Source organism: Zonotrichia albicollis, chromosome 18, assembly GCF_047830755.1.
Source record: "Zonotrichia albicollis isolate bZonAlb1 chromosome 18, bZonAlb1.hap1, whole genome shotgun sequence".
NCBI lineage: Eukaryota > Metazoa > Chordata > Aves > Passeriformes > Passerellidae > Zonotrichia > Zonotrichia albicollis.
The window spans coordinates 2224267-2245570 of record NC_133836.1 but is presented as its reverse complement, the minus strand read 5'-3'; the positions used below and the strand labels follow the sequence as shown (position 1 = coordinate 2245570).

Sequence of the window (21304 nt, the reverse complement as noted above, 5' to 3'; positions counted from 1 at the left end):
CCCCTTCTGGTCCTCTCCAAGTCACCATCCAATCAAAGAGCAAAACCCTAATTAATGAACTCACTCATCCTTCCATGCCTTAACCTCAAGACGAGCAGTTAATTTTGCATTCACACGTACAAAGGTGTTCTCACAAAAACCAGGAGTTCATCCAATCCTGGAAAAATCATTCCCACTTTTCCAAGGCTGGTCACCACTCAAAGCTTTCAAGGACAGGAGGGACACTTCAGGGCACCATGGGTTCAACTCTGCCTCAATGCTTTTCAATGACTGCTTTACAGAATTTACAACTGCCATGTTACACAGTCTGCAAATGTGAAATTCAGAACTTCTGAAAACATTAAAAGACTTAACAATGCAATAATTTGGCATGAAATCTGCTTTCAGACTAAAGGGCTGGAGCTGGTAATTGGGCCAGCAGTGAAAGTTTTTAAGAAGTAAAATCTCAAAGAAAAAGAGCAGCATGTGAGCACCAGGATCCTCGGTTTCAGCCAGGGAGGCAGCTCCAGGTGTGTCCCACAGCCCCATTTCCCATACCCTGACCTGCCTCAAGGGCTTTTAGAGTAACTCTCAGCCAGTTTTGAAACCAGAGTAGTCTGGACAAAAAGACAAACTGCCCACAATTTATTTCTAAATATTAAGATTGCATACAAATATAACATCTCATGGCTTCGAGGGAGATACAGAATACTAACTCAAATGTCACGCTGTTACACAATTTCAATTCTTGCTTTACAACATCAACTACAGATTTTCATTTTGGAGGGAGGGCAGCTTACAAAACATTAATGTATGTTTTAAAATAATTTTAATCCAGACAGAACCTTGGTAGTCTAAAGCCAAACAGTCTACCACCGAGTTAATTCCTAACTTCACACTGTGCCGTTTGATCACACTGAATTTTTTTTTTTACTCACTCTGGAGTTACCTAACAGATCAATTCAAGGGTTTTATTTTTAAGGATTTACAAAATCAGCTTCATCTTTAACAGATATCAAACACATAGAACCAGCCTAAGAGTACCCGAAAGAAAGTACAGGAGTTCTGATTTATACCCTCAAATGCAGCGTGGAACCTGGACAGCTAAAAATAATAAAGAAACAACCCTAAAAAATCCAGGAGAAAACCCCAAAAGGCCTCTTCCCCATCAGACTGTAGGAGCATTTCTACGTTAAACTATTACTCACCCTAGCAACCTCTGTTTGAGGTGCGCTCGTTACGAGTGCCTGGACTTTGAGGCCGTGTCCGCCGCCGCGGTTCAGCTCCCCGGGAGCAGCGGGGCCCCGAGGGCTCGGCGGGGCGGGGAAGCCCCGGGGGAGGCGGCGGCAGGGCCGGGGGTCGGCGGCTGCGGCCCCGCCACCCTCGCACCAACACGTGTTCCCGACATAAACTTCCGGGTTGGGCCACAATCGGCTGCGTAATCCCGTCCCATGCGCGACTTTTTGTTTCCAGACCTTCACCTCTTTAAAGATCCCTTCAACAGCACCGCGATCCCGGGGAAGGGCGGGAGGGCTCCGTCTCACGGCGGCTTCGGGAGCCGCTCCGGCACCATAAATCAAACACCCCCATCCCCCCCGCCTCGTTTCTCCATTTCGAACCTCAACAATCAGCGGCCGCGGAAAGAGCGCACAAAGGCGCGGGCCGGCCCGGGGGGCTCTGCCCGCGTAGGGATGCGGCGGGGGGAGGGCGGCCGAACCCAGCGCCGCGCCCGCCCCCGTTAGAGGAGCGCTCCCCCAGACCCGGGGGGCCCCGCCGCCCGCCCCCGCGCGCCGCCGGGCACGAAGTTCGCGGGACAAGCGGGGCTCCGCCGGGGCGGCGGCGGCGCCTACCCCGCCCGCCGCGCCGCCCCCGGCCCACCGGGACCCCTGCGGGGGCGGCCGCGCAGCCTTCCCGGGCTGAGGCACCGAGGGAGACGCGGAGCCGCTCCCAGCACAACGGGTCCTCCCCGGACATCCCCGCGCCGCCGCCGCGGGCCCCGGTGAGGAGCTGAGGGGAAGAAACCCCCGGGGCGGCCCCACAACGCGGGGAGCGGCCAGAGGCGGCCAAACAGACGCGACGCCAGGCAAAAGAGCAGCGCGGCACTTACTCTCTGTCGCACTCGATCCTCCCGCGGGCTCCTGGAAGTCTCCGCCGCCGGCCCCGCCGCCCGCCGCTTTCTAACTCACGGCCGCCATCTTTGCCCTCCCTCCCCTCACAGGGGAGGGGGGGCCGGGGGCCGCCCGCACCACGTGACCCGGGCCGCGCCTCCCTCCCCCCGCCGCGCCGCGCGCGCTCCCCGCCCACGTGACCCCGCCAGCCACCGCCCGCCGCTGGCGCGCGCTCGGCACCACGTGACCCGCCCCCCGCCCGCGGGCTCCCCGGTCACGTGGCCGCCGCCGCCGTCTCGCGCCCACCCCCCCCCCTCCGCGTCCCACCGCCGCCACCGGGCCCCGGCGCGCGCTCCCCGCTCGCTCCCCGTCACGTGACATGCCGCGCCTCGGTTTTTCTCTGCCCTCAGCAAGGGGAAGGCAGAAAGTTCCTCCTTCCCTCCCCCTCCCAAAAAAAATCCCCGGCGTATCCACCGTCCTTCAAATAAGCGACGTCCCCGCGGGCGAGCCCCGCCCCATGGCGGCGGCCGCAGTCGAGCCTTGGCGATCCGGGCCCGGTTCCCGGTAGGGTGGGGGGAGGGGAAGGCGGAGGCGAGCGGCTGCTAGCGGTCACGTGACCCAGGCTCCCGCAAGATGGCGGCTGCCGGCGAGAACTCGGCAGCGCGGCGGAGCTCTCGCGAGATCTCGCGTTTCTCGCTGCATCACGGGGCGGGGGGGAGGCGCCGTGCGCGCGCCCCCGCCTGGGGCGGCGTTGGCGGGAGCGGCCCCGGAGCGGCGGGACCGGGTCGGGTCCCGGGGGCTGCGGCGTGAGGGGAAATGCTGGAATCTGAGCTCATCCCCGCCCGTGCTCCCGCTGCTGAACGCGTCGCACTTCAGGCGGCCCCTGGTCCCGTCCCTCCGCGGTTGGCGGCTCCCCGGTGCGGCCGGTGCCCCCCTGCTCTGAGGACTCCGCCACCCCCGCCCCCTCACGGCACCGCGGCTCTGCAGAGCTCCTGCACAGGAACCCCCCAGGAGAATGCGGGGGGACATCCCTGCTGCCCTCCCTGGGATGCTGCCAGATGAGTTTTCCCTTGCGAATTTTGTACGAGCTTATAATGTGAAACTTGCTGCTGCAAAGAGTGAGTTAAAATCTGGAGACCCCTCATGCTGGTTCCACATTTGGAGACTTTTTTTTTTTTAGAGCTGCAGACCCCTAGACTGAGAGGACTTGTTAAAAGAGACAATCTTCCAATAAAACGCTTTCCCAGTTGTGTAAAAACATGAAAATTTGTAAGAACTTTCACACAGAATTGAGCCAGACATAAATGAAATGTGAGCAATCATGATATACCTTCAAATGTTCAGTATTACTCATTCAATCTTGTGCAAGTTTGCTTATTTTATGATTAGACAAATTTAACAGGGATTAATATAACCAATAAAGGATTAGACAGATTAAGGCTAAACTATTTAAAGACAAAGCAACGTTAATTAAACTGACTTAAGTCATTCAGATTAATCAGTGATGCTTCAGATGGAGAGAAAGATGACAGAGGTGAGGCCAGAGACCAGAAGAACAATTTAAATGGCAGCTTTTATCTTGGTTATTGCCCTCTGCACACTTCAGATGAAGGCATGATGAAATACAGCTCACACGTGCTGAATCGAACTTTACAATCGTGACAAGAAAGGCAGGGTTTTGATGTCTTGAGTTGAAAAGGGAGTTACCTGTCAGCGTTTTGATCATCCTCGACTGCAATAGGTGAGTAATCTCACTGGAAATGCTGCTTTCCATTGGCGTGGAATTAGCACAGGCACATTTGTCTGCAGGACTCCGTTTCCATAGAATTTTGGCATGCAATTCACAGAGCTCATTGCACTTTCTAGTCAGAGATTTTTATTTTATATCATTGGTAGATACAATTCTGAATATAATTATATTTTATAATCTATGAAATGCAGGTAGCACCTACTGGCATTTTACTCTGCGACTTTATAAAATGATGTTGCTTAATATAATACTCAGCAGTTACCCTCAGGGATTGTTTTCACTTGATTTCTAGTGGCTGAAGCACAAATTGTAGGGATTTCATCTTGTGAACGAGAAATTTGTGTAAATGCTGTCATTTATTTTGCAAATTGCAAATATGACAGGTGCTGTCTGAGAACTTGCTCTCAGGTGGGAACATTTCACAAGCATCTCTCCTTGGTATATTGGACAGAAAATGAAACCATGAATTCAAATATAAGATTTTTATTTTTTTTTTTAACTGGATGAAGTGTTCATCTAAACCGGAGAGATTTACCTTGAAGGTTTTCTTCCCTTTCTGAGCAAATCAACGCCTCGCTCGCCCTTCCCTCCCTTCCCCCACAAAACAATTTCACATTTCCGCAGTCAAACGTGGTGCTCGCGGGGGCCGCTCATGCGGCACCACGGGAGGCGATATTTGGGTCACTGGGTTTCAGCGCTGCCTCCAGCGCAGGGTCCGGGAGCCGGCAGCGCTCTCTGCGTGTGCTGCTGCTGCTGCTGCTGCGTGTCCCGAGTCCCAGCCGCGCTCCTTTGGGCCCGAGCATTGAGCGTTTTAACTTCTCCTCATCCATGGCTCGCCACCTGAGGGGTGAAGCCAGCGTGTTTTGCTAATTCACGGTGTGATCGCACCGCGCCGGGAGCAGCGGCCACTTGGAGATGACGCTGTTTTCTTTGTTGCTCTGGGGAAGAGAATTCCTTGGCTGCCTTTGCCCTCTGCTGGTGGCCCGCACGGCTTCGGTGGCAACTCAGTTCCTTTGCTTAATATATATGCACAAAATAATTATTTAAAATATACAACCCCCAACAGCTGAGCAAAACCACTCAGGCGTTTCCAGAGCTTTCCCAAGACATTAGGAAGAGTGCTCCCTATTACTGCAAGGAGGAAATCATCTTAGTAATTTATGAAGGTCTTTTTTTTCCCAGCTGGGTGATAAGTACAGTGCAAACTGGGGTGGAAAAATCAGAGCAGTGTCTGCTCTGGTGCTTTTGCAGAGAGCTTGGAGTACCTGCCTTGATGGAAGAACACCATGGACATGGATGTTCATGGACAGGATGTCAGCTGGCTGCAGCTTTGAGTTTACAGGGAAATACCCGGTGTGTTTTGGTTGCTTCTCTGTAAAATGCATGTGCCTGGTGATGGAAGACCCAGACGTAACAAATGTCAGAGCTGGGTTTGTTCTGTCTTCTCCCGAAGTGCCTGAGTGCAGAGCTGTCCCAGGGAGGGGAGGGGGTGGCCTGGAATGCTGTGCTGCCTCCTGAGACTCTGCAGTCACACTGAATTCCTGCCCTGTGAGCCCCCAGCTGCTGTGGGACAGCTTGGAAAGGACGAGGCCTGAGTTCTTGCTTAAGATGAGAAGGGTTTTTTCCTGTTACTGGCTGTTTATGCACTGTGGGAATGCCCGGAGACAAGGAGCAGCCTGAGGCTGCAGATAAGCCTGGGTGGGAAGGGAAGCCACCCCTGTGGTGACAGCGCTTGGGCCAGAGCAAGTGCCACCCCCCAGGTCCTGAGCACGTTCAGGTGGCCTCGCTGCAGGAGGGGTAGCACAGATAGGAAGCAGGAGTCATTGCTCAGTGTAAGGGTTCTGCTTATCATGGAGCACCAACGTCCTGTGTGGCAATTCCTGATTCCACCATGGCGCCCACTTGGCATCCATCCACATCCCCGATCCATGCCTGCTTTGAGTCATTGCTGTGTAACTCTTTGCCATTGTGCTTTCCCAATTTCAAAGCATATGTACTAATCCTCTTGGCAGCTTCTGACCAGGGAATCGATGCTGAAGGCAGTTCCAGCTCTCTTGGTGATAATGATGGCTCTGTCATCTGGCTTTGTAATATTTTAGCTGCCCTTATTATGGAATGGGGATTTACATAAGATCTTTGATGCTTTAGTGCAATGCTGGAGCATTACCTGCTCTCCAGGCAAGCTTGGAAGATGGAACTAATAGACTTAAACTTCAGCCAGGGAGATCTAAGCTAAACATCGCGTAAATCAGCCTAATAATTGCACAGAGCAGAGTTTTACAATCCCGCCAGGATTAGGAGTTCCCCAGATCCCCGCTGCGAGGCGGCGCGGGCCGTGTGCCCTGCGGAGGGTGCAGGAGGGAGGCGGCGTTGGGAGGTGCCGGTGCACGGGCACAGCGGGCAGGCCCGGTACCGCCGGCGCTCCGCGGGCTCGCGCGGCCCGAGGGTCCCGCTGCCGCCGCCGCGCGCTCCCACCCACGTGGCGCGGCCCGGCCGGGGGAGGGGCGTTCACTGCCGGGCCGCCAATCAGAGCGCGCCTGCCCTCGGCACGGACCAATCAGCGTCCAGCGAACGCACATTTAAACCCTGTTCCCGGGAGCCGCGGTCAGCGCGGTGTGACAGGGGGAGGGCGGGTAATGGCGGCTCGCGCCAATCAGAGGCCTGAGCGCGCTGATTGGCAGGAGGTTAAACCAATGGGGTTGCCAAGGGTAACGCGGCGTCTCCCTGCGGAGCGGTTGGCGTCGCCGGGGACTCCGCGGGGACAGTCGGGGCCGCCCGGCGCGGGGGCTCCGGGGCGCGGGGCGGCCGCTGCCGCCGCCATGGCCGGAGGTGCGCGGGGCGGAGCGGGCACGAGCGGAGCGGGGCCGGGGCGCGGCGGGGCCGGCGGGGCTGGGCCCGCTCGGCGCGGGGCATCTCCGCGGCGCGGAAGCTCCTCCTGGGAGGTGCGGGGAGCCGGGGCCGGCGGGACTCCTCCCCCGCGCGGTGTGCGCAGCTCGCCGGGAAGGGGCTGGGCCGCCGCGGCTCGCCCTGCCGCATCCAGCCCTTTAAACATGGCGCAGGCCGCGGCGGCCGGGCGATGACCGCGGGCGGCAGCGCCGGACATGGCTCAGGCGCCGATCTTCCCCCGTTGCTCCTAGGGAGGAACATGCCCAAGACCAGGGCGGGCGGCGTGGAGAAGGCAAGCCCCGAGAGCGCCGAGAGGAAGGGCCCGAGCCGCCCCCGGGCCGGCGGGGTAAGCAGTGCCCGGGCCTGGGCGGGCGGGCGGCTCCCGGGGTCTGCCGTGCCCTCCGCTTCCCCCCGGTACGGGCGAGCCGGTGTGCGGGCTGTCCCGGGGAGCCGCGGGGCCCGGCCCTTCGGGAGCCACTCCAATCATTCAGAAATCGCTTAACTTTAAGTACAGTCGGACTCTTGCCGTGTTTCCCTGTGCCCTTCCGCAGACAGGCACTAAGCTCGGCATTCCCTCCGTGCCATCTTCCCCGTCCTGTAGTTCTGTCACAGGCAGCTGGCCGGAGCTGTCTCTTTGCCTTTAACTCCCAATGGGAATAGTTGTGGCTATTGCATTAAATCCCGGAGCCCCTCTGCAGCCAGCCTTTCGTGTGTTTTGCTGCGCTGAGAAAATCTCAGCTCTCCGGGCTCTCAAGCCTGGCACAGACAAAGACGTGGCAGCGGCACCTCGGCTGCGCCAAGAGCGCAGCAGGCAGGGAGCTGGGAATGAAGGGAGGAAGCTGTGCTGGAAAAAGAGTTCTTCGTTTCCTGTTCGTGGTGTATTCAAAGCCTGAAGGCTCAGCTGGCAGGTGGACTGCAGTTCACTGCTTTGGGCTTTCTCCCAAAATGCCCGTATTTAAACTTCTTGCTAAATCTGGAGGACTTTGAAGCTCAGGGTTCATTGCTTATATTTGTTAAAACGGAGTGTTTTCATTGTGTTTCATGCTTTGAAGCCCTGGGTTTTTAATAAGCAAGTTTTGCCTTTCATGGGCCTTTCAGAAATATTGGAGGTCAGGGAGTGTCTGTCTGATTTGCTTTTTCTGGGGCTGTTCCATCGTAATCTCAGTCTTTAGTAGTTTATTTGTGGAGTAAGATTTGAGCCTTTAACTGGTCTGTTTTTTTGTGAATTATGTACATAGGAAGTTTGTTATTCATGACCACGTTAATTATTAAAATTATCTGTTCTATTGTCTACTTTGTTTACTTTTTCAGTGTCTGTGACTGAAATGCTGAGGTATTTGTTTAGTCAGCTATATTTGAGCTATCTTTTTTTAACTATTGGGACCCTTTGTTCCTTGCTTTTCTACGAAAATGGATGCATATTTTTGTTGTTTTAACTGGCATGCAATGTCTGAAAATTGCTTTTGGTTGAGTCAAACTACAGCCAAGAAAAACTCATTCTGCCCAAGCTGCATCTGTTTGTCCAGACACTGAGATTTCAGGGTTGGAATGTGCCTGACATGCCCTGCACGGGGAAGCACAGCCAGGTGGCAGGAGGCTGTGAAAGCAAAGGTGACAGGACTCCACTAATCTTTGCTAAATTTGACACTGCTCCCTGTTGGCATCTTGGGGCCTCAGCCAGGGAACGAACCCCGGGCTCTGTGGTGTCTGGCCATGCCAGAAGGTTTTGCCATTTTCCTGACTGGGCTTTGCATAGACTCTTTAATGGCCCTTTTTGCCATAAACAACATTTACACTTTATTTTTATGTCATATAATGGATAAAATATTGCACTGTTTGTCTCCCATGCTTTGCTGAGAGGTGTCACTCAAGGCAGGCTGTAAAACTGATTCCTGTGCTGCTCAGTTGAGCATATAATTTGCTGCAACAACATTTGACACCTCCTGAGAGTTGCTGGGTAGCTCAAACCTCTCTGGCTGAGAGCTCTGTACTGGGCCTGGGCAGTTTTTGCTGCACTATTCATATTTTTTTTGGCTTGTGCTCTTTGAGGCTGCCTTCCTCCCCAGGAGCTCAGGCTTGGGTTTTTTTTTAGCACCAAGTTCATACTGTGAAGCACAAGGGTGGAGGCTGGAGTTAGCTCTGACTACCCCATCCTGCCACATTTTATTAGTTAAGTTCTCGGAGTGCTCAACACTGTTATGTTTTCACTTAAAAATCACAACCTCGGTGAGGGTGATGCTCCAAACAGTGTAATTCCAGCAGCACAGTAACCTGTCAGCCCTGCTTGCTGCAGACTTGTGGGTGCCAGCTTGAGGTTCCTGGGATCTCTGTGCTGAACTGATTGTTTGTGTGGGTCTGTTTTAGGAGAATGTGTTTATTGGTCAATCCAAAATCTACAGCTACCTGAATCCCAACAAAGCTCCTGGTGCTCGCCCCCCGCTTCAAGAGGAGAACTCGGTCATGTATCACGAGGTGAAATGTCAGGGCAAGACACTAAAGGAAACCTACAGGAAAGGAGCTGGTAAGATTGAGCTTGGGATTGCTTCTCTCGTGCATGTGCTCCCACTGCCCACAATTCTGACATTCTCATCAAGGAATAAAAGCAGTGAGGAGGAGCCCACATTGTGGATGCTGAGTGCCAGGTTCACAGTGATTAGAAATGGGAATGTTCTGTGAGTTTATGAAGGGGAAGAAATCCCATCTGGCTGTGTTTAAAGGTGCATTTAACAGCCTTGGTCATTTGTCAAAGCACTTTGATGCAAACACTTTTACAAGCAGGTGTTCTCAGTCCCATTTGATGCAGGGACTGTCAGGCTTTCTGGAAACGTGGGGCCTTTAGTTCCTGATTTGGCTCCCCAGCTTTTTGACAAGGAAGTGAAGGTGGCTTTAGCTTGTCCCACTGCTGAGGCCTTGCAGCTGTGCTTCTTTTCTCCAGTGAGCCTGAAACATCTGTCTCAGCAGATGGGACTGTTAAACCTGATTATTTACTCCACATAAAAACGTTATGGAGCTTTAAACCACTCTCACCTCCCTCTGAGTCAGTTGTCTGAGGAGGATGTGGTTGTATTGGGGTAGGATGCAAGAAACAAATAAATGTTGGTTGTGGGGAGTCAGTGCTGCTCTTTAGCTCCCATGGATTTATCCTGGGTGGCATTGGCCACTTGGCACCAACATCTGCAGCTGCTGAGCCCAGCACTGCAGGGTCACTGCTGTCCTTTCTCTCATCTGACAGAGCTCTGAAGCCCTGGAATTCATTTAAAGCACTCGGGTGTAGTTGGCCCTAAGTTCAGAGCCTTACTCTATTTCCTTGTCACCAGGAAAAAAGAATAGTGGCAAAATAGTTGAAGGTGCTGTGAAACCAGAAGAGCAGAAGGATAAGGAAGGTGTGTGCAATCCTTCAGTGCCCTCTGATCAAAACCAAGAAACTGTGGAAAGCCAGAGGACTCCCCTGCCTGCAGACTGTGCCGAGGAGGCCAATGCAAAGCCGGCTCAGAAGAAGATGGTTAAAGCAAAACGAGGATCGAGGAAAAAGTAAGTGATTTGTGGAATTGTGAAAGGACAGCTCTTTGCTTTCTCAAGAATATCATGTTTTAAAAACCCTAAAACACCATCTAAGTACCTGTTTTGCAGAGGACTTGTTTGTCTTCAAAGCAAGGTTAATGCTCCTATTAATGGTCTGTTGTTCTATCAGAAGTGAAGCATTTGCTGGTCACCTGTGGAAAAAAAAGAAATTAATGAGCCATTAAGACCTACTTTCCTGTGGACAAATGGGAATGTATCTTGTCAGAAACAGAACAGTTGGAGGCTTCCTGGCTGAGCCCATACCCTTTCTCCTGGTATCAGAGTAATGTGACCTAACATTAATGAATTCCTTGCCAAGCAGTTTTCATGACCTAAATTTTCGAGTGCCTTCTGGCAAGGCACGCAGGGGGCCCCAGACTTGTAATGTGACCTTCAGTTGATTTCTAACGACATCTCACTTGTATTGTTCAAGAATTAGTACTGGAGCAATGGAATTAGTGTGGGGAAGAAAAGGGATGCAGCTGTGGCTTGAAGCTGAGAGTACTGATAAAAAGCACTGATTCATATTGATCACCTTTCAATTTACCAAGCTCAAATAAAACATTCTTGCACATACCTTTGCTCTAACAGTATAACTTAACAAACAGTCTGAAATGTGTGTGTGTGTTCTCTCTTTCTTCCTCCTTAGAACACAAGGAAGAACACCAAACCGAAAAGTAACAGATTATTACCCTGTTAGAAGAAGTTCCAGGAAAAGCAAATCTGAATTGGAGGTAGTGCGTCTTGTTAAAATGACATTACTTATAACGTGTCTGATTAGCTGACAATTTGGGGAAATGTGTAACTATGGTTTCCATTCCAAATGCAAATAAAGTTGTGTACTTGAAGTAATGTTATCAACATGCTTAAAATTTGGAAATGCTGGTCCAGTTTAGAACAGAATCTAGCTGTTTATGTACTTGGTGGGGGGCAGAAATCTTTCTGCTGTTCAGTTTGCTGGAAATATGAGATGGTTTGGAACAATGGGTGTCATTGGTGGGTAATTTCCTTCCAGCTCTAGAAGAAGCTACAAAAGCTATCAACAATATTGTGGTTTTGTTTGTTCTTGTTTATTCTGCAGACTGAGGAAAGGAGGAAAATAGATGAGCTGATTACAAGTGGGAAGGAAGAAGGAATGAAGGTAACTGCAGTGCCAACCTAAGTAGTCATGTACTGTTTATTATACAGTATTTTGATGTTAATCTGTTTAAACAGACAGTAGCAGAACTCAGTCTCAGGACCCTGCAATTCTCTGAAAATGCAGGAAAACTGGAACACACAATCCTTCATTTTGTTGGTCTTTGAAGGATATATCTGTGAAGCCTCAGCTATAAATACTGAGGGGGCTTTAAAGTCTTTACAGAAATGCACTCCTAAGTTCTTTGATTGGAAGACTTTGTGTCCAGCTACCCAGTAACTCAGAGTGTGTCCCAAACTCATCCTGCATTTCTTCCACAGTGCCATGCACTGTGCCTCTACAGCTTTGTCTGCAGCACACACAAATTCCCTTTTGCAGCAGTTTTTTAATGACAAATCATTTCCTAGTAATCAGCATATCTGCAATGATGTAAATCAGCTGGGAAATGAGAAAGTATTTTCTTTTCAACTCAACAGATTGATTATATTGATGGCAAAGGGAGAGGAGTAATTGCAACTAAACATTTTAATCGAGGAGAATTTGTGGTTGAGTATCACGGGGATCTCATCGAGATCACTGATGCCAAGAAACGAGAGGCTGTGTATGCTCAAGACCCATCCACAGGCTGCTACATGTACTATTTCCAGTACCTCAGCAAAACCTACTGGTAAGCTCAAGTTTCTATTGCTAGAGGCTTTGAATGCTGCTAATTCTTTCCTTGTTTTCATGAAAATTTTTTGTTTTAATGGGAACTGTGAATTATGAAATCTTCTGGAGCACTGATCCATGGTGTGAGAGCCCCCTATACATGTGGGCTATGAGGAATGGCAGTTGACTCAAATCCCTCTTCTTTGAAGTACAGCACAAGCTATGGGGAGAGTTGCTCTGCTTGGATGAGGCTTGGAGTTCTGCAGTGGTGTTCTGCCTAAATTCATCTTCTTGTAAAATGGACTCCTTTATCTGAGTTGTGAGGAGTTGGTCTGGAAAGCAGGATGGACAGACTTCCTGGAAGAGAAACATTTCTTTCAACTTTGACTTGGTGTCCTTGTTGCTCTAGTCTCTGACACCCACTTCAGTCTAAACTTTATAATTTTTTTTCACATCTGGATTCTGCTATTCCTGGAAACAGGCAGCTCGAACAGTCCAAAGATTTCATTTTCTGGGTTTTGTACTTACTTAAAAATCTCCCAGAATTGTTTGTTTCCCTACCTTGCCATATTATGGCTGCCTATTTAATCATATTTGTTCTACAATGTAACATGATAACATTCTGTTTCTCCTTAATTTTTCAAGACTCTCCTCCTTCTTAGTGTGATTTGCACTTAGGGCTTTGCCCACAAGCTGCCCCAGTCCCAGGCGCAATCCCACGTTCTGTTCTTGCTCTTTCAGTGTCGATGCTACGAAAGAAACGAATCGTCTGGGAAGGCTCATTAATCACAGCAAGTGTGGCAATTGCCAGACCAAGCTGCACGACATCGATGGCGTGCCTCATCTCATCCTCATCGCCTCCAGGGACATTAAGGCAGGTGAAGAACTCTTGTACGACTATGGAGACAGAAGCAAAGCTTCCATTGAAGCTCACCCGTGGCTGAAACACTAACTCATCTTCCTTGTTTTGGGGTTTTTATTTTTGGACTGAGTGTTCTACAAGGAGTCAGTGCATTTTTTTTTTTTTTCTGCCCTCACTTCCCTCAGCTTTTTTAGTGGATGGCTTATGGTCTTCCAAGCTCCTTAAAAACTGCCTTTTTGCTTTGCAGTATTTAAATACCTATTACAGTTTTCCAGGCAGGCTTGAATAATTGATCTTAGATTCCCAAAACTTCTATATCATAAAAGGAAAACCCTTCTTACAATTCGAATGCTTCTGCATAGTAGTGACCGGTGCCACTTGAGCAGTGAAAGACTTGCACAGAAATTTAACCACTGGGGTTGTGCTTCTGCTTTTGCAAGGAAATCTCACACCCCACTTTGGGGTGCTGAGCTTGGCTTTATGACAGAAGTACTGCTGTACTCTGACTTGGTCATCCAGTGGCTTGACTGCCTGTCAGACTGCTTTTCACAGCCCAGTGCTGGCAGGCCTCTCTGAGATGGATGCTACTGTCATTCTCAAATAATTTGTGGTAGGAATCCAGTTTCTCCTGTGTCATACATTCTGTTGGCAATGAACTTCAAATGCACTGGCACTGAGGGAAAAGGATGGTCAGATTGACTGCTTCCTTTGGAGAAATTCTTCCCAGCCAAATGAGGATAAAATTTGATAGACTGGGTTGATACTGATTACAGCTGTGGAGATAGAACTTCACAGTGAGGATTAATGTTTGACATTTACTTATTTTCTAAACTTTGAAAAGGTACCTTTTTTATAGTCGATGGCTGATTCTTGGAGGTGTCTCCCAGAGGATTTTAAAGAAGTAAAAACTCTCTCCAAAAGTTTTTTATATTACCTTCCTATGCTAATTAGCCACATCAGAAGCTATTTATTTACTGTGAATGCTTGAAGTAGAGCATAGTGGTTCCAAAAATAGGAGTCATCTTCATATGCAGCTTCAAACTGTAGTGATGGAGTTCATGCAGTGAAGAAAGCAGATTCCTTATTGCCTGGTCCTGTAGGTCTGTCCAGCACAGTCTGGTCCCACTGTCTCTCATGGGAGTCGAGCTCTTGGCATCTCGTGGATGTTTGGATGTTTCTGTTGGAGAGCCAAATCTGGGATATAGGCAGGCAATACAATGCAGGTCCTTTATGTTAAAGAGGAATTCTTACCAGTTGGAATTTTTGCCAAGGCAGGCTTGGCATGTGTGTAGATGAAAATGGCTGTGAGCCATCAGCCACGCTTGCTGCTGGAAGATGTCAGCAAGGGATCTGTGGCTCTGTTAAAGTCTTCTGTTCCTCATGTCTTGAAGGCTGCTGCTGTTCCAGCTGAATGCCCTCTAGACAATCTTATGCTTGCCTATGTGATAGGTCAGATAGCAACAACATCCTGGTTGTGTGCTCCAGCAGCAAGAGAGGTGGCTTAGTGATGTATTTTTTAAATTAAAAACTTGAAGACAATGTCTCTGTAAAATAAAGAATATATTTATTATTGATGAAACGGCTGCTATACTACCTGTCTCCATTGCAGTTTTATGAGCATTTTGAAAGAAAGCTGTGAAAATCATTAGCTATTAAATGCTTTATATTATTTACTGCTTCACACAAGGCAAACTCGTCAGAGCAAGCCTGGGAATTTTCCCATTTCTGAAGAATTAACTGGAGACCTGTTCCATTACATGTACTGAGTTTCAGGTAAGCCTTGTTGGCCAACTTGTCTGAGTTGGCACTGATTTTTCTCTGGTCTCAGTAACAGAGACCTCAGCAATGTGTACAGTGTCCTGTTAAACTAGAGCACTTCCCTTAAGTCAAAATTGGAATAAATTTTTCTAATTTTATTTAAACATCTACGTGTTCTCTATCAGGTTGAATAGCTTAAAACCTCTGTACTTCAGCATCACTTTTGTAAACAAGAAAGGGGAAAGATCTCCCTTGTTTTACACAAAAAGAAAATGTCTTCTCTGAAAGCTTAACTGGTAATTGAGTAGCACTGCGTTGGAGGATGGAAATAAAGCTCATGTTGCACTGCATCTGTATCCTTTACTTTTCTAGGAACACATACAGAGATCTAGAGATCTATCTCCGTGTACTTCTCACAGGAATGTGACATTTGGGTGTTTATCTCTGTGCCTCACAGAAAGGCTTCATCTTCTAACAAAGTGTCACAGGGAAAGACACCCTTGGGTTGGGAGCTAAACTGCTTTTTTTGAAGGAGATTGGAAAATACATCTCTGGATAAACCATGGAAGAGGATGGAATTCAGATCACATGTCAGCATCCGTCTCCAGCTCAGAGGTGCATCCTGGCTGTTGCTCATTGATTGTTTTTGTTTCATTTTTCTGTGCACAAATCCTCTGCTCAGGCCGTGCAGTGACTGCCTTCCCTGCTGCCATGCTCTAGAAAATACACAACGAGGGCATGGCCAGGGCTTATTGATGTTTGGAAGATGGCAGAAGGACTGCAGTGGCTCTGTGCCCTGGCTGAAGCAGCTGTGCTGTGGCCTTGCTAACAGAGTTGTTCCTGACCCGAGGGAGGCTGCAGCTCTGCCTTGTGCTCAGCCACATCCACACCTGCCACTGAGCAATGTGTGAAGTGCCCTACATCCTTCATGCTGCCAGAGCAGGAGAGGGAATCAAAAGACTTCAGAGGCTGCTTTTATTTCTGAAGAGAGTAAGATCACAGTTTGATACCTGTCACTGCTTCTTTTATGTCTGTTCAGACTTGTGCTCTGGATATTCTACCTTTCTAAATGGAGAACCTAATTGGTGTCTTTCAAGCTTCTTTCCCCACTCCTCTGTTTGCCCTATATGCTTCCACTGGTGCTAAATCTCATTACTGGGGCCAATACACAGCTTGTGGCAGGTGATTGAAAGAACAGAGCTTATGCAAAACACAACTCTCTACCACAGGAGACCTTCAGCTGTCAGAAATGAAATGTTTGGTGCATCTGTTCCTGCACCTCAGCCTTTCATGTGGGCAGAGCCCAATTGCAGCAGCTTTTCTTGCTTTGCTGTGCTTTCCTTCACTGTTCATCTCACCCCCAAACAACCACTTGTGAATGGCAGGTCTCTATTATCTTCCTCTTACAAAATCATTTGGGCTGAATGTTTTGATAGCTGGACAGGATAAGTATGCTGTAGTACAGATCATCACAGGCTCTTTGAGTAAGAATAAATCCCAACTTTATACAAACGTTTTATTTTCTACATGTGGATAACGTCTGAAAGTAAGAAATACAAAAAGTGTCTGTTTCAAACAGTTTCTGAAAAAGCAGAGTAAAATTATTCTGAAAGAATATTATACAACGTGATTTTAATGAGATTGCTCATTCTCTACAGTAGGAGTGATGCTGCTGTTTCCAATCATTGTCTTTCCCAACGCCTCTGAGGCTCAGCAGTGCCATTCTCACCAGCAGCAAAGTCCTTGAGGATGCTCATTTTCCATGTTTAAAAGAAAACCTAAAAAAGAGAGAAATCAATAGCAGAAAGAAAACAATAATGTAGAACTGGAACACAAGGAACAGGCAGGGGGCTGGCCCTGTCACCGTGCTATTTTGGGGGACTTTAGGGACAGACCCTGAGCTTGTGGGTTTTGTGTACAATGTAAGCAAAGCCTGGGGCCAGCTGGGCTGCTCCCACAGCACAGCCCTGAGGGGCTGGCAGGGGAGGCAAGTATTGAATCATTTTGCTCAGGAATCTTGTTTTTCCTAGGAAAAAAAGTGACTCCCTGCTTGCCTGGGTGGAGGTGGCTTTCCTGTGCAGTGCTTTTTCCCCAGGAAGAGATTGCTTTATCAGGTTTTTAACTTTACATGGAGAGCAGAAAACAATATCCAGCCAACTAGGCTAAAGTTCAGCATCCACCCCTGGATTCACTTGTAAGGAGTGGGCCATATTCTCACAAATTCTGCCCCAAAAGCTGCAGACAAACTTACAACCGTTTGATGATTGTCTTCTCTTCACTGTCCTTTCTGGTGCCAGCACTGCTGCCACTGGCTGCTTTTTCCAGTTCTTCAGTTTGGTCCCTTTTCTGTGAGATGATCCCACTGGGAAAAGAAATGGTTTAATTTATTTTTTGTGCGTTTGTTTATTTTTTGTGCAGAGTGTGACAGTGCATGAGTTGGACCTCTCACTGGACATGGGTGAATGAGTGTTCACAGGACAGGGAGGGCAGCCCAGCCTCTTCCTTGTACTGAACTGAAAATAATGAATTATTGTCCCTAAATACAGCAATGTAATGGTGCCAGGGTTATGCTTTAATGAGAACACTAAAAAAGTAACTCCACAGAGAAAAAATGGCAAATCATAATGGGGGTGAAAGGGAAGTGTAATCACACTTGGATTTGTGCAGAAGTCCAAGGGTGAGAGGAGCGTGCTGACACAAATGGTGAATTTCTGCAGGGGTGGATGTGTGGTACCTCCAGCGCAGCCACCCAGGCTCACACCAGGCCTGGCAACAGATGGGAGGTTCCCAGCTCCCCTGCAAGGCAGGTTCCTCTTTCCACCCTACACAGGAGAGAAGAAAGGCTTTGCCTCAGCTCTAGGTTTTGTTTTGCCATCTCACTTTGGTGTTTCTGCACTGCAGGAGCTGTGACCGCCTACTCCAGGCAGCAGTTTCGCTTTGACCAAAGGGTGTTTTCCCTGCCTGGAACAGGGTGAGATTTTCCCAGCCTGCACACTCAGTGTTTTCACAGCATGTCCTGAGCTGACCTCAGTCATTTGGAGAGCTCAGTGGATCACAGCCTGGGATGCAGTAGCTGCAGGCGAAGAGTGGCCAAGCAACACTCAACTGGATTCAGAAATAAAAACACAAAGCAGTTAAAAACTGGTGTGACACCAGGCACGGGGTGATTCTGAGGCAGACTCTCCTCTTGGATAAATGAGACAATAAGCTGTTGGTGACACTGCAGAGCTCTAACATCTGCATGGTAACTTCTACCCAGAAATCATGATGAAAAATGCAGCCTCCAAACAGCACCAGTCACTTTGAGCCAGTCTCTGAGATGTTTGTTACCTTGTGTTATGCAGAGCTTATTTCCACTGTGTACAAGGCCTTTTAGAACATAGATTTATCCTCTTCTCCTGCACAATTACTCTTTACTACAATTACAATTAGGATTTTATGTGACTGTTTAGAGGGAAAATGGGTTTTGGCTTAAGCTGTAACACTGTATGAGGAGATAACCTCACAAATTACTCGACCTGAAAAGCAGCCCTGCCCTGTTCCTGGTGCACAGCACTGTGACTCAGATCACTAAAAACCTGAAAACATTCCCACTGTTACATTTTTAACTTGGCCTGTACTAAACTGTGTAACAGCTGGGAAATCAAAGCAAGAAGCCATTGCATTGCAAAGCAGCCAGCTGAGCTGGGGCAGTGCTGCCAGGCAGTTTGTAAATTCTTGGATTTCAGTGTAACTTCTTGGCTTAACCTGCCTGTTACAGACAAGGCAAAGGGCGGGCTCGCTGTGTCCAGCAGGGTGCTGCTGAGATATCCCAACTGAAATCTAATGTGCTCATACAGTTTGTATCTAGATTAAGACGAAATTTCCTGGCCCAAAGAGTTCATAATCCAACCTGATGAGAGGGGGCAGAGGTTGGGAAGGAGAGCCTTTGGAGTGAATGAATTTGTAGCACCGAGATCAAGACCCTCCCCACATCCCACTCTTTGACTCACACTGACTCTCCCTTCAGGAAAGACCAAACCCTTCTCTGAAATCACTTGCTCTGCACAGTTCAAGGGCCTTACACAACCCTCTGTTGGCAGTCTTAAAAACCCCACAGCTTATCATGAATGATGAAAGAGCTCAATATTCTGTTTCTAGATCAGTGCCTCACCCCCGTGGGAGTGAAGGACCGGAGATCAACCAGCGTTGTGCTGCAGGAGGAAGGAAAGTCTGACTGAAGCTGAGCTGGAAACCCCCCGTGCTCTTTGGTATGTAGAGTGGCTTTAGACACTGTGTGTGCAGCTGCTGTGACTGCACAGATGAATTCCTGTGCACGAGAACCCAGCCTGGATGTGGAGTGGGAGTAACTCTGTGTAGGCTGAGTGTGGGACAATGATGGAAATGGGCTGAGAACTGTGCAGAGGAAAAGGGAGTTGGGTTTTCAAATCGTGTTGCATAGAGACTTCATTGTTCCCCCATTTTTCTTTGTTCATTTGTATGCTCTGGGGAGCACAGGGGTCACTTGCATATCTGGACAATGCCTATCCTGACCTAGGGGCTCAAACCTTCCAGACTCTCAACTGATAAGCTTCATGAAGTACTTGTTATTAGCTCTCTGCTGACTTCAAGCTTTACCTCTTGTAGCACTGTAGCTCCTCTTGCACCACCAGAAGCTGAGCTTTCAGCTGGTTCCTCTCTTGCAATACATCCCGGAGCTCCTGTAACGTGAACCGGGGCCGGTTGGGGTCTGTGAGGTCTATCACCATTTGATCTGGTCCGAGGCTGGACTGTAAGATAAACAGGGGTGGATCTTGTAACCTCTCAACTCAGCATTCAACCAGTAAAATATCTGGATTTTATAAATATGAAATTGGTACGAATTCATCGCAATCCTGATTATTATTTTCCCAAGCAGTTAATTCTAGTGCTTCATATTTTTGTATTCCCTTAGTGACTATGTTCCCCAGCCAAGTACAGGCCACAACTGTAACAAGCTCTGACCACAGTTAAAAGCAAAGTCTCTGTCCCAAAGAGTTTGCAATTTAGTTGTCAAGAAGATGCTTTTATCAGATTGTTCTCAGATGATGAGTGAGGCTGAGCCATCTAATGCCACACCAAAATTCCGTTTGAAGTAATCAAGACATCCATTTCCCTCACAGGGGGTAACAAAGCCTCAGTGTTTGCATACAGTTGTTTCTATGGGACCCGTGCTGTGCAAGAGCTGAACGCGGTGGGTTTGTACTCTGAACTTTGTGCGTGACTGACCCAACTTTGCTGGGTCAGCCAGTGCAGTGAAACTGGAGCGAGGAATCTCGCACTCAGCACTGCGATCCTAACCACCCCCAAAGGAAAGAGCTTCAAGGCTTTCATGGCCAAAGACGGGAAGTGACTTTGTGAGACTCGTCCTGCTGACACAAAAGTGACCACAAGTATCGGCCGGTCCATCTGGTGTGGTTCTGGGTGCGCTCTGCGACCCGCGCGTGGTGTGCCCGTGCTGGGGAAGGAGCCCGTGTCCCGTGTGTCCCAACCGTGTCCCTTGTGCTCCGACCGAGTCCCTTGTGCCCCAGCGGTGTCCCGTGTCCCCCGGCCGAGTCCCGTGTGCCCGGCCGAGTCCCGCACCCACCTGCGGGTCGCTCCCTCGGGCCGCCGCCCGCAGCTGCTCGAGCTCCCGCCGGAGGCTGTCCCGCTCCCGCCGCAGCTGCTCCTCGGTCACGCTGCTCTCGCTCACCAGCGCCTCCAGCATCTCCAGCACCCGGACGATCCTGAACTGCAGCCGGGCGCGGGCGGCGGGCAGCTGCGGCCCGGCGCGGAGCTGCAGCAGGTCCCGGCCCACCACGGAGGAGATGTCGTACACATCCGCGGCCGTCAGCTGGAACGGGCTCTTCTCCAGAGCGCTCTCCGGGCCGCCATCCTCCTCATCCTCATCCTCCTCCTCCTCCTCCAGCTCCTCCTCCCCGTCCCGGCCCCGCTCCATGCCCGCCGCACCCCGGCGCTCCCTCCCTCCCAGCCGGGCCGGGCGGCGCTGCCGGCGAGGCCGCGGGCGGAGCGGCCCCTCCCGCCCCCGGCGCTCCCATGGCGGCGGCCGCGGCCCCGCGCCGCTTCCCGCCCTGCCCCTTCCCCTGAGGAGGCACCGCCCGCACTCCGCTGCCGGTAAGGGACGGGGGACTCTCCGGCAGCCCCGGAAGCGGCACCGAGGCGGGTGAACGCATCGGCCTTTCCGCAGCGCCACGTCCGCCTCGGCGGCTCGGGGAGCGGGGCGGGGGGACTGGCGGGCTCCGGGAGCGGGGAAACGGCTGAGATCGACCCCGGCGGGAGCGGCTGCGGCTCCTCCGGGCCGGCGGATCGGCCCCTGCCCGCCGGGGGAGCCGCGTCCCCGCCGGGAGCGGGGCTGAGGGGCCTCCTCGGCCGGGCGCGGGGCAAGGCCGGGGTAGGCCGGGGGAGGATGCGGCTCCCGGACACGGCTCTGTCCCGGCATGTGCACTCAAACAACAGCGACACGGCTGGTTCATTTTCGTGTGTCACACTCCGGGGGATTTTCGGATGAGCACGGTGCAGCGGTGCTTGGAAGCGATTCTTGCCCAGGTTGTTCTGACCCAGCCGTGAGCCTGTCCCTGTGTGTTCTCCCCCCCAGA

General features: G+C 50.4%; 3 protein-coding genes across 4 annotated transcripts in view; 1 reads left to right on the top strand and 2 right to left on the bottom strand.

Moving 5' to 3' along the window:
- Window positions 1-2253, bottom strand: part of SBNO1 (strawberry notch homolog 1) — a 31160-nt gene extending 28907 nt beyond the window's left edge. The window contains exon 1 of the mRNA XM_074554171.1: window positions 2087-2253. The gene's annotated coding sequence lies outside the window, so the exon portion shown is untranslated. The remainder of the gene's footprint in view (window positions 1-2086) is intronic.
- Window positions 2254-6458: 4205 nt separating this feature from the next.
- Window positions 6459-14511, top strand: KMT5A (lysine methyltransferase 5A). Its single transcript, XM_074554176.1, has 8 exons — window positions 6459-6666; window positions 6975-7069; window positions 9088-9244; window positions 10041-10254; window positions 10934-11018; window positions 11366-11425; window positions 11899-12089; window positions 12812-14511. The coding sequence occupies exons 1-8, from the start codon at window positions 6474-6476 to the stop codon at window positions 13020-13022; spliced, it is 1206 nt and encodes a 401-aa protein (XP_074410277.1). The 5' UTR covers window positions 6459-6473; the 3' UTR covers window positions 13023-14511.
- On the bottom strand, window positions 14208-21304 carry RILPL2 (Rab interacting lysosomal protein like 2). 2 transcript variants are annotated; one of them, XR_012583065.1, is made up of 5 exons: window positions 20296-21304; window positions 19308-19459; window positions 17425-17512; window positions 16942-17052; window positions 16373-16468 (listed from the first exon to the last, which is right to left on the bottom strand). XR_012583065.1 is itself a non-coding variant. In XM_005491507.4 (4 exons), the coding sequence occupies exons 1-4, from the start codon at window positions 21145-21147 to the stop codon at window positions 16444-16446; spliced, it is 1140 nt and encodes a 379-aa protein (XP_005491564.2). In that variant the 5' UTR covers window positions 21148-21162; the 3' UTR covers window positions 14208-16443. The 2 variants fall into 2 exon arrangements, 1 of the variants encoding a protein (XP_005491564.2); XM_005491507.4 differs by lacking the exon at window positions 17425-17512 and having other exon boundaries at window positions 14208-16468; window positions 20296-21162.

What these genes read in the sequence shown, in the direction of transcription:
- KMT5A (XM_074554176.1), top strand. Translation starts at nt 6,474, where the DNA reads ATGGCGGCTCGCGCCAATCAGAGGCCTGAGCGCGCTGATTGGCAGGAG. An exon ending in AACCTACAGGAAAGGAGCTG is followed by an intron (nt 9,245 to 10,040) that starts GTAAGATTGAGC and finishes CCTTGTCACCAG; the next exon opens with GAAAAAAGAATAGTGGCAAA. An exon ending in GGAAGGAAGAAGGAATGAAG is followed by an intron (nt 11,426 to 11,898) that starts GTAACTGCAGTG and finishes TCAACTCAACAG; the next exon opens with ATTGATTATATTGATGGCAA.
- RILPL2 (XM_005491507.4), bottom strand. Translation starts at nt 21,147, where the DNA reads ATGCCGGGACAGAGCCGTGTCCGGGAGCCGCATCCTCCCCCGGCCTAC. An exon ending in CCCGAGGGAGCGACCCGCAG is followed by an intron (nt 19,460 to 20,295) that starts GTGGGTGCGGGA and finishes TTTATCTTACAG; the next exon opens with TCCAGCCTCGGACCAGATCA. An exon ending in AAGACAATCATCAAACGGTT is followed by an intron (nt 16,469 to 16,941) that starts GTAAGTTTGTCT and finishes TCTCTTTTTTAG; the next exon opens with GTTTTCTTTTAAACATGGAA.